Below are 11558 nucleotides of genomic sequence, written 5' to 3' on the forward strand. Positions count from 1 at the left end.
TGATGCTCTGCCCACTTTTCTGCCTACATGTTGCCTCAGGTTTGAGGTTTCCCAGCTAAAAACCCCATCTCTTTTTGCTGCTGGGGACACTCCCGGTGCTGACCCAAGGCCCTGGCACAGGGAGCCCAACACATCCCGTAAGCACCACCAGCTGGGTTTGGCAGTCCCCAGAACCTACAGGGACATGCTGCCCCCTCCCCTTGCCCTGGCAGAGCTGTTCCAGCTGCCACCCTACACTGCCCTGAGGTGACAGACTGTCTCATCTCCCTTTCTGGCTGCTCCCCCCAGCACCAATTGTCACACAAAGACAATGGTCACCCCAAGAGACGCCGTGAGCCCCGTGGGGAAGGGACTCTGGCTGCCTCCAGCAGCCAGCACCTACACTCCACACTCTACAGCACCTGGGCAAGGAGGGACATCTCGCCAGGCATTTCCTTGCTGCCTGCCTTGGGCTGCCAGGAGGCAATGCCAGTTCACACGTGCCCACAGGCAACCGCAGGGATTTCCTGTGGGCCATCTGGGGAGTCTCCGGGGGCCCTGGGTGCGGAGGGGTGTGGAGAGGCAAAAGGATATGGAGATGCTGGGGGTTGATCCCAGGGCCTCTTGCATGCAAAGCAAGCGCTCTCCCGCTGAGCTACATCCCCCTGCCGCAGCACCTGGCCTGGCATTCTCCTGCGTCCGAACAAATCCCTGTGTCTGCTGCCTCGCCCTGCCGCCCAAGCTGAGGAAAGGGGGTTCAGGTGTTTGCAGGCAGTGCGGGGGCCTTAGGTGTCCTTGGGCTGGTGAGGGGGTTGGAGCATGACGAGTAAGTGCGGGGCAGAGCAGGGAGGTAATTTTGCAGGCGCGGAGGGCAGGTAAGGGGCAGAGTGTAAGCGTGGCAGGAGCGTGTCGGGCGGCTGCAGTGTCGGGCGGGGCAGAGGTGGCGAGGGGGAGTGCGAATGCGAGGGCAGTGTGTTTGCAGTGAGTGTATTGGGATGAGGTGAGGGTGAGCAGTGGATGCCCAAAAAAGAGGAGGGCTCGTCCGGGAGTTGAACCCGGGACCTCTCGCACCCTAAGCGAGAATCATACCCCTAGACCAACGAGCCAGGACACTTGGGGGGGGGGGTGGGGGGGGGTCTCTTCCGGCCCCTCTCTGGGCCAGGACACCCGGTTCTTCTGTGCTTCCTGGCCAAGGGAAGGCACAGTGGCTTCCCTGCACCATGAGGTACCGCTGTTGTGATGGCCGAGAGGTGAAGGCGTTAAACTCGGAAATCAAGAGGGATCACCTGCGAAGGTTAGTATCCTGCTGACAGCGATGGATTTTGGCCGGCATCTATGGTGTAGGTTTCGCATGGAGTAGCTCCACCCCAATGAGAATAGCGGTCAAGTAGCAGTGACTTGTCTGTAGGATGTGGTAACTATAACATCTTGCTGATTGCAGCAGATTTTTTTTCCTCATCTATTAATTGGTCCTGGTGAGTGCCGCCATCTGGCCCCACAGAGCCCTTGTGCCTGGAGCTGCTCCAAGCACGGCAGGGTCAGTATCATGGTGTTTATCCAAGCTCCTTTCTGTCCCCTGGTCACAGATCAATTCAGTTAATGAGAAACTTCGGCTTGGGAAAGAGTCAACGTGCTGGCTGCTGAGAGGCTTTCGCTCTGCAGTGGGACAGGAAAGGGCAGGAAACCCCCAGGGTGTGAAGAGTTGAGCCAGGGGCTGAGGGCTGCAAGGAGACCGTGGGACCATGGCCAAGCTGGTGGAATGCATCCCCAACTTCTCAGAGGGGAATAACAAAGAGGTGAGGGAGTATGTGGAAGGGCTGAGGGGTGGGTGACACTGGGCTGCTGACAGCCAGGTTTCCCCCTGCAGAGCGGTACGCACTGCTAGACTCTGCCATGCCTCCTTTGCAGGGCTGTGCACTTTTCACTACTTGGCTAGTGCCAAAAATGCCTAAAGGTAGCTTTGGCTCCCTTATGGCATCTTGGTAGGAAGCAGGAGCTAAGACCACTTCCACCATTGCCAGCATTGCTGTAGCACCAGGTCTGGGTTTGGTCTGGAATATTTCTCTGCAGAGAAATATTGCTTGAGGTTGTGGCAAAACACACTGCCAAGGTTGATGGAGTGTGTCCTGGGCATCCGTCTTCAAGTGAACTTTGGCTCTGCCAGTGACAGGAGAATTTAGCAAACCCAGCATGGCTGTAAAAACACAGCCTCCTCCAGGGAAGAGGCTTAGCAGAGTCAAATGCGTTGGGAAGCTGGCAGGTGGATGTATCCTCAAGAACAGCAATTTATGGTGGTACTCCGTGACATGCAGCAGCAGCGAGGTGTCTCTCCCCCACAAAGGGAGTTTGGGGAGCCAGGGGTGCCCCAAACCCCGTGGATGGGAGTGGGATGCTTGTGCAGGGCTGCATCCCCACTGATCACAGGGTCATTCTCAACCCCATCACCAGTGGGAAGGGGGAGAGCTGAGAGACACCCCCTCTCTTGAAAGGGGGGTGTATAGTCTCAGCCATCTCAGCCCCCTTGCTCCTATCTGCTGCCCGGCAGGTGATCGATGCAGTGGCACAGGCCATCTCCCGGACACTGGGATGTGTGCTGCTGGACATGGATGCCGGTGCCTCCACCAACTGCACCGTCTACACCTTTGTGGGGTCCCCTGAGGCCGTGGTGGAAGGGGCATTGAGCTCAGTCCATGTGGCTGGGCAGCTCATTGACATGAGCCACCACTCGGGTGAGCTTGGGAGAGGCCCAGGGCCTGGGCTGGCGCAGAGGGGACTGCTGTACTGCTGGGACCAAGCATGGCACTGGAGCAGGGACTGTGGTCACAGGCCCAGGCCCGAAAGAGTTTAAGAAGCGTTTACACTACTACCAGGCACATGGTGGGATTGTTACGGCTGCCCTGTGCAGGGCCAGGGGTTGGACTCAATGATCCTGGTGTGTCTCTTCCAACTTGGGTTAGTCTGTGATTCTGTGATTTTCTCACAGCAATGGTGTCCAGTCTTTAAAAGTGTGCAAAAGTGTGTTCTCCCTCCTTGTCTGCTTGTTCTTCCCACTTCCCATTCCTACATCTGCCCCTCCACCAGGAGAGCACCCTCGGATGGGGGCCTTGGACGTCTGCCCCTTTGTGCCAGTGAGAAACATCAGCATGGAGGAGTGTGTCACTTGTGCACATATCTTTGGGAAGTGCTTGGCAGCAGAGCTGGGTGTACCTGGTGAGTGGGGTCAGGAACCTCTCCACATTCCATCCCATCCTGCATGATTCCAACTGTTGGAGAAAGTTCCAGCCCCTGCCTGGCGGTGCTCACCCCCAGCTGTGTCTTGCAGTTTACCTGTATGGAGCGGCAGCATGGCACGAGAGCAGGAAAGCCCTGCCCTCCATCCGTGCTGGGGAGTATGAGGTGCTCCCTGAGAAGGTGAGCCTGGAGATGGCAGAGGCTGGGCAGACCAGACCTGTACTTCCCTGGCTGCAGGGAGCATGCTGGGGGCTGGCGTAGTCACTTTGCACCAAGAGGAGCTGGTGACACAGGTGGTCATGGCAGATTCCAGCTGGGGAAGGAGATGCCCTCCTTGGGAGGGTGGTATGTGCTCCTGGCGGTGCCAGCCCACACACTCTCTTCCCTCCTCCCCAGCTTGCAAAACCAGAGTGGGCTTCTGATTTTGGGCCCCCAACTTTTGTCCCCTGGTGGGGAGCCACAGTGACGGGTGCCCGGACCTTCCTTATTGCGTACAACATCAACCTGCTTGCACCAAGGAGCAGGCTCACCGCATCGCCCTCAACATCTGTGAGCAGGGCTGCGGCCCCAGCCAGGTACCTCAAGAGCATGGGCACATCAGGAGCACACCTGCCTGTCCCCCACGCCTCCTGGGCTGTGCCCTGAATGTGGCAGTTGTTGGCAGCCCAGGCGCTTGAAAAAGATGCAGGGCATTGGCTGGTATTTGGAGGAGAAGAACATCGCCCAGGTTTTGACGAACCTGCTGAACTTTGAGACCACGCCACTCCACACCGTCTATGAGGAGACCTGCCGAGATGCACAGGTGGGTGGCTTGGGGTTCTTGTTCCCAAGGGGGCTTCCCAGAGGATGTCTCCCACCAAGTTTTCTTCCTCACTGTCAGGTCAGGCTCTGGTTTCTCTCATGCTTAGCTCAGCCAAAGTGCTGAATGGCACAAAACTCCCAGAAACTCAGCACCTTGCTGCGAGCCCCCAGGTCCTCTGTTGAAAGCTTTTCTGTGAGCTTCCCATGTCCTGGGAAGGGATGAGGACCACCAGGCTGAGGCAGTAGTGGCAGCAGGGATCTGGGGAAAATCACATTTCTGATGTCCTTTGCAGGAACTGAATCTCCCTGTGGTGGGGTCTCAGTTAGCAGGGCTCGTTCCCAAGAAGGCCATGCTGGATGCAGCTGACTTTTACATTAAGAAGGAAAAACTCTTCATCCTGGAAGATGAACAGAAGATCAGGCTGATAATGTGGCTTCTCCTGATACCAGCACAAGGGTGGGATCATGGGAGAGACACATCCCACCCCCCACCAGCCTCCCAAAGTGGCACTGAGCCGAAATTTGGGACTGCTCCGGCCTCAGGCATGACATTTGTCTCCAGTGTCAATTTTGGCGGGGGACAGCAAGTGGGACAAGCTGCTTTATTGTGCTGAGGATGCCGAGATGCACAGGGAGCAGGAACCACAATGCATGAGGATTGAGTGTGGGTAGCAGCTGCTTGTCTTGCCTGCATGGAGGCCAGGAGGGGAAGGACGTGTACCCAGGGCTCAAGGACAGTGGGTGGCATTATGGGAGGCTGTCCCAGGATGGGGAGTAAGCTGGAAAGGAGGAGTCAGGCTCTGCTGTTCCACTGCAGGAGGGAGGGGTTTTCCAGCCTGTGGGGAACGTGCTAGATAAGAGCAAGCTAATGATTTATCAGTACAGCTCCCAGTCATTCAGAGGTGACACCACATCACCCCCTAGTCTGTGATGGGATGGGCTAGTGGTGCCAGCTGTCCTCTCCCTGGGTGGTGGCCCAGTCCCAGTGCTGACTCACCCATGGTTAATTAGCAGTGGGGAATGAGGACGAAGCAGGATTTACTTGACAGGGTTGACACAGTGGTGCTGCTCCTTGCAGGTGGTCAGTCGTCTGGGCCTGGACTCCCTGTCTGCATTTCACCCCTGGGAGCGCATCATCGAGTAGGTACCCAAATCCTACTTCCCGTCATGGTGCCCATTCCTCCCTGGATGGGGGGATCCTGATGCCTGCACCCTGCACTCAGCTTGTTTTGGGAGTGGTGGTTGCTCCCAGCTCCTCTTCACAGCCTGGGGACATCTCTGCTGGGTGGTTGTGCAAGAGCAGGGTGGTCCCTGCTCCCAAATGCTGATGGTTGTGAACGTGGAGTGGGGGAAGTCCAGGTTGCTTCAGAAGGCAGCAGGAGCAGGTTTTGTGGCCAGATTTTAATGTTAAATTCCTACCCTACTCCCATGCAAAATTTCACTGCCTCTGGTTCTCATGCTGCAGCACCTGGTGTGAAACATGAGTCTGTGGGGGAAAGGAAGGGAAATCCATCCATGAGGTGAAGTCCTTGTCACCCTCCCTGGGCCATGGCTGCGGAGACATTTCTGTCCCACCAAATGCTGCTTGCATCAGCCCAACATGGCTAATGCAGAGCAACCCCACACCACCAGTGTTCCCCAGATGTCCCCATGGGGTTCCCAGTCCTTACCCTGACCCTCAGGCTGGGTTTTTTTGAGTTAGTCCCTTACTCATTCACAGGGCCGATGCTGGAGAGGGCAGTACTGGGTCTGGGTGGTGGTGGTGTCCCTGCACCTGGAGGGCTCTAAAACACCTGTGCTGCAGGTACTTGGTAGAAGCAGGAGAGGTGGACAGGGGGCTGGTGGCCAAGCCACTGGGTGCCTTTGTGCGAGCAGTCGGAGCAAGGTCAGCAGCGCCAGGAGGAGGCTCCGTGTCTGCAGCTGTGTGAGCCCTGGTATGTGCCCCACACCAAGACAGAGGCCTGAGGGGCCTTGGTGTGCCAAGGGGAGCTTGCATGGTGGTAGCAGTGGTAGCAGAGGGCACTGTGTCCTACTGGAGGATTTACCCTGGCAGGGAGCAGCGCTGGGCAGCAATGGTGGGGCTGATGAGCTACGGGAAGTGGTAGTTTGAGGATCTGGACCCCATCATGAGGAAGCTGGTCCCCGCTGTCCACCAGACCATGGAGGAGCTGGTGGCAATGGTGGATGCTGACTCCTGTGCCTTCAGGAGCTACATGGTGAGGTTCCACCAGAGGCATCCTGCAGGGAAACAGTGGGGCCTTCCAGGTGGGAGGAGGGCTGGGATTGCTGCGTTCTGGATTCCTTAGGAGCAGGGCTGTGACCTTAGAATCACAGAATCATTAAGGTTGGAAGAGACCTCCAAGATTATCAAGTCCAACCTTCTACTGAGTACACCCATGCCCGCTAAACCATATGGCAAAGTGCCATTTCTGCCTGCTTTTTGAACACTTCCAGAGATGATAAAGCCAGGGCCTGGGAAAGGGATGTTGTCACATAAGGGAGGTTTGCAAGAGCGCAGGAGCTATGGGATCTGCCCCGACGCCCAGTGCAAGGCATGGTCTGGGTGATGGCAGCAAACCTGCTTCTCTTTGCCTGCAGGAAGCCATGAAGCTGCCCAAGAACACCCCTGAGGAGTGGGATGGATGAGCTGGGTTGGTGGGGACTGGCTGACTGTGGGGGCACAGCCACACAGCGCTCAACCCAGGGCTGTCCCCCCTCCCAGGCGCACAGCTGCCATGCAGCAGGGGCTGAAGATGGCCATGGGGGTGCCCTGTGGCCTGGCAGAGAAGGTGAATGGGCTCTGGCCTGCTCTGAAGGAGCTGGCACAACACTGCAACCTGGTCTGCAAATCTGACATCCAGGTATGGCCCCAGCTCACACACACTTGCCCTGCAAGGTGTTCCCTCATGTCCTGACCTCCAGGATACATCTCTCCGGCTGTGCTTCCCAAACTGGCCAGTGGTTTCCACACAGTAATTCTTTGGCAGCTATTTCCTGAGAATACCAACAGATTGGAAAGCGCTGCATGCTGCTGGGTGGTGCAGGGTGGGAGTCCTGCAGCATAAGGGTGTGACCTGCTTCAGTGCCCTATGGTGGAGTTGGTTCAGTAGGAGAGCTTCTCGCAAGCCTGACTTTTCCCAGGTGGGAGCCAAAATGCTGGAAGCGGCAGTGTTCGGAGCTTACTTTAATGTCACGATCAACCTCAAGGACATCACGGTCGACAAGTTCAAGCTTGTGATGAGCCGGGCTTAGTGGTGTGGCTGAGGGCAGGCAGTGGTGGCGGTGGCGGCCCGGAGCCTCTCGTGCCTGCCTGTCGCCAGTGGGATGCCTGCGGTGCTCGGGGGATGGCTCTTCTGGCCTGTCAAGTGGCAAATGACTCATTTTGTCCCCACACAGATGTCACAGAAGGTGTCTGGGCTGCTGGAAGAGGCGAAGCAAGGCTCGGCAGTCGTGCTGGCACTGCTGGACAAGCGGGTGGCCTGAGAAGAGCTTGGGAGTGCTCTGTCGGTTCTGCAGTAGCAAATACAGCTGGGAAATACTCTTGGCCTTGCCTAGGCTCTGTTGGTAGTCACCTCTGGAGAGCTGTGTGAAAAACACGTTCACTCTCCTGTGAAAATTTAAAAACTGTAATAAAGGACAATAGGAGACAAGGACCACAAAGCAAAGGTTATTACGGCCAGGTGCATCTTGGTACTCAGCCAAGACCACACTGTCACCTTTGGGGATACCCCTAAAATATCTTTTCCCTTATATCAGCCTGTTGCATATTCATAGAATCTTATGTATATCTATAAACTAGTTTACATTTTCCAGGAACTATTTCACATGGCCCCTCCTTTGGTCTGCCGTTTTAGAGCATGCGTGTTTCTTGGCTCTGGTTTTGACTCCTTCTCCTAATCACTTCCAGTTTGGGCCTTGGTCCATGCTTTCTTCAGATGGTGAGTGCTGATAGTTGGCATATCTGTAGAATGTGTCCTTATCCTGTGTTCATTGAATGTTATCCCATCCAAGCAGGCGTTTTAACACAAGCATCGCTATTTTACTATGTCTAAGTGAAATTAATTAGCAGTAAAAATACAAACAATATCTTTATAATAAAGTTACTTTAACATCACACATATCAAATCCATTTTAATATTTGTGAAAAGCCAATATTATAATATGTACCTATAACAGCTGGTCTGCTCAGGCACATGCAGCATCATATCCCCTGGCCTTTCCCTGGACAAAGGGGATTTTTGCTGTCTGGGACTTGGACCCCATGCTCCATCCTCCAATCCCTGTGGCAGAAGTAGACAATTGGATTGTCAGTGTCTGGGACCACAATGATCCTAACAGAAAGGATGGCAGGATCCCTGTAGCACTGCCTGTAAGGAGACCCCTGTGCATGAACACCTATTGACCCTTTACAGTCCCTTTGTCCAGAAACCCCCATGAAACACTCTCCTACCTGAGATCTGGAGCAAGACCTGGCACAGTCCCTTTCTGCCAGGTGTCTTTCAGGCTGTGTATGACAATTCCAGCCTGTTGAATTGCATAGGAAGGGAGAACTGCCAAACATGAGGCACCATCAGAGGTATTAGCAGGGAGATGGGGTGGGTTGAGATGGGAGAAATCCTACCCCCTCTTCCTAGATCCTCCAAGAGGAAAACCTGAAAATCAGGGCATCCAGCTCTGCCTCCTGTCCCTGTTGACCGGGTGTGTCAGCAGATACTGCGTGCCCCACCCGCACACTGTGGCAGCACCCTGAGCAGTGTCAGGCCCCCACACCCGCTGTCCCACACCCTCGTCTGTGGGAAGGTCACCCCTGTTCCTAGGCACTGTGCCTGAGTGGGGAGAACAGTCAGGGTTCATTGTGGGGTCAGCTGTCTCACTCCATCCCTCCCTTGACGCCGGGAGGTGTAATCACCGCCCTCCATAGGCTGTGTTTATTATCCCCGTGGGACCTTTGTCCCGGCTGGGAGCGGCGTGTTGACGTTTCTCGCGTGCCATGATGACCGCGCGGTGTCAGCTCTCCGGTGTCAACCTGCCCGCCGCACCCTTGCTCAGAGGGGGAGGGCCCCGCTATTTAAGGATGCCCTACAGCCGGGAGAGCTGTGCCAAGGACGGGGATCCCGAGTGCTGCCGGCGTTGCTTCTTCTGGGGGCTCTTCCACAGGTGCGTGCAGGGCAACACGGGGGCAGCCGGGAGCATGGGAACCCGTGGGTCAGGGTGCACTGTCCCCACGGTGGGCACTGTACCCAGGCATGTGTCCCTACGTGTCCTCTTGTGGCCCATGAGGACATGAGCTCGGCACCCAGGCTGGGCCTGTGTGGATTTATTTCTTTTAAAAATGGAAACCACATGGCTGGGCTTTGGGGGTGCATAGGGTGGGGGACAGTCGCTCTGGGAGTTGGTGCTGTCACCAAAGGGATAGGATGGCGACTGGGGTGTGTGGGGGGATGGCACTCTGGCGGAAGTGAGCATGGTCCCTGTGCTGGGGGCAGATGTGGGACAGAGGACACAGGTCCCAGCTGCTGGCTGGGAGATGTCTCATGGCAGGAGGTGGCTAATGGTGCCTGTCCTTCCTTTTCAGCTTGGAGACCACTGAGGATGTGTGACCCCAACCAAGGTGAGGGGCTGTGGGGCCAGGCAGGGCTGCAGGTACCACACAGTCATCAGGGCTTAGAGGGGAGCTCTATGCCATGGCCTCAGACACCTGGGGGGTTTACCTGCATCCCAAAAGGGTGTGGGGTGTCCTTTGTGAGGAAGAGGTAGATTGGAGTGGGCCATTTGGGTGGAAGGGTGCACCAGCTTCCTGCACTGCCTGTCTGGAGAGAGCTTGTCTCTGCCCACTAACAGGTTTCTCTTCTTCCTAGGCCCACCACAACCACACCTTGCAGTATGCCCTCCCGCCCCTCCAGGATACCCTAGTCCTGGCACAGGTTCCTACCCTGGTGGCATTGCAGTTTGCCCTGCTGCTCCTCCAGGACACCCTGGTCCTGGCACAGGTCCCTACCCTGGCGGTGTGGCAGTCTGCCCCCCATGCCCTGCTCCGCCTGGCCAGCACCCCCATGGGCAGCCCCCGTTGGGACATCATCCTCATGGACACCAGGAGCACCATAAGAAGCACCATAAGAAGCACCATAAGAAGAAGCACTGCAAGCACCATGAAGGCAGGGTAAGAGTGGAACAGCAGTGAGCCCTTCCCTAATTCTGCTGCAGACCTCCTCCAGCATACCACAGCAGCTGGCCTAAGTGGCTGGGACTCTCCTCTCCTACCCTGTAGTGGCTGGAGCAAACTGCCCAAACATCAGTGGCTTTTTTTAGATGTAGAAACTCGTTAGAATAATAAATAGGCAAGAATGAGTCATTTTAAGTGAGTAATTTGAAAAGCAATCCATTTTAAGTGAGCAATTTGAAAAGAATTTCCTTGAAGACATTTAAAGTGATAGCATGGGCTCGGGGCACACTGTGCAGTGTGTTAAATTCCAGGACTTTGTCCTGCTCACTTGAGTGCAAGTCATGCCTTCATAATGGACATTCACTCAGTGTCTTGCAGCAGAGGAACTGTTTGGCTCCCTCTTAAAAAAAAAATCACAAAAAAAAACCAACAAAAAAACCAAAACAAAACAAACAGGAAAGGAGAAACAATTCCTTGTGCTTAGAGTAAATTCTGCAGAAAATACCATTCCAGGGATGGGCACCATCCGGAGCAGGTCTGAATGAGGAACTCCTAAACAAGGCCCCATTTCCAACATTGGAGGTGGGAGCATTTCTCAAACAAATCCTACCAGCAGCTCCTCTCACTGGGAAACAGCTCTGGAAGGGATCTGCTGTGACGTTGGTCTTTGCTGGCAGAAAGCAAGACCTTTCTGGAATTTCCTTTATTGACCTTAAGAGCCTTGTGAAAAATAATAAAAAACCTCCAGCATTCCCACAATATGGGGCAGCCACCACAGGGTCACTAACCCATCTCAGGAATGCTGTGACAGAGGCTTGTTTCCCTGCTGTTCTAAAGTTGTTCTCTCTTCTCCAGCCCTCTGGTGGCTCATGCAGCTCAAGCAGCAGCTCAAGCAGCAGCTCTGACTCTGACTAAAGGTCTGGCATGTCCCACCTGCTCTGTGGTGATCAGCAAAACATGAGGCCAAACTCCTCGTGGGAACCCCCTGCATGTCACTCCTCTTCCTCCCCCTTTCCCTTGGAGCAGTGTTTTGCCTGCTGAGTGATTTTTCTTGTGTGCAAGAGCTTGTAAATCCTTTGACCAGGAATCTCCGAATTAATGGACAACATTTCCACCCTCTATCTTCCGGGAGAGCCTGCTGAAATTCAACACATGCTTTTCCAATCTGCTGGTGTCTGTGTGTTTTTTCCTGGGCAATGATGGTGGCTGCAAACATTGATCCCATAAAACTCCTTACATTTCACGTGAGCTTTCCCAGGTGTAGCAGAGGGAGTGGTTGGGGGATGCTGTAATTATGTGGGCTGACATCCTCCATGCCAGGGTAATAATTTATAGGAAAAAGGTCACCATGGCAGAGGGATTCTCCCACAAACGAGGAGCATGA

General features: G+C 55.1%; 1 protein-coding gene, 1 long non-coding RNA gene and 2 other non-coding genes across 4 annotated transcripts; 2 read left to right on the top strand and 2 right to left on the bottom strand.

Moving 5' to 3' along the window:
• Nucleotides 1-572: 572 nt before the first annotated feature.
• TRNAA-UGC (transfer RNA alanine (anticodon UGC)) lies at nt 573-644 on the bottom strand. Its single transcript has one exon. It is a non-coding gene; the product is annotated as a tRNA-Ala (tRNA).
• A 369-nt stretch (nt 645-1013) lies between these two features.
• On the bottom strand, nt 1014-1085 carry TRNAP-AGG (transfer RNA proline (anticodon AGG)). Its single transcript has one exon. It is a non-coding gene; the product is annotated as a tRNA-Pro (tRNA).
• A 481-nt stretch (nt 1086-1566) lies between these two features.
• Nucleotides 1567-8097, top strand: FTCD (formimidoyltransferase cyclodeaminase). Its single transcript, XM_059868322.1, is given in 15 exon segments — nt 1567-1775; nt 2525-2708; nt 3061-3189; nt 3302-3390; nt 3607-3715; nt 3718-3785; nt 3875-4012; nt 4305-4441; nt 4596-4598; nt 5098-5151; nt 5816-5945; nt 6065-6082; nt 6084-6227; nt 6610-6872; nt 7408-8097. Coding segments are annotated over 14 exon segments (1305 nt in total). The 5' UTR covers nt 1567-1721; the 3' UTR covers nt 6658-6872; nt 7408-8097.
• A 917-nt stretch (nt 8098-9014) lies between these two features.
• LOC132338602 (uncharacterized) lies at nt 9015-11338 on the top strand. The gene is made up of 4 exons (XR_009489494.1): nt 9015-9168; nt 9587-9622; nt 9870-10171; nt 11030-11338. It is a non-coding gene; the product is annotated as an uncharacterized LOC132338602 (long non-coding RNA).
• The last annotated feature ends 220 nt before the right edge of the window (nt 11339-11558 follow it).

Source organism: Haemorhous mexicanus, chromosome 26, assembly GCF_027477595.1.
Source record: "Haemorhous mexicanus isolate bHaeMex1 chromosome 26, bHaeMex1.pri, whole genome shotgun sequence".
Taxonomy (NCBI): Eukaryota; Metazoa; Chordata; class Aves; order Passeriformes; family Fringillidae; genus Haemorhous; species Haemorhous mexicanus.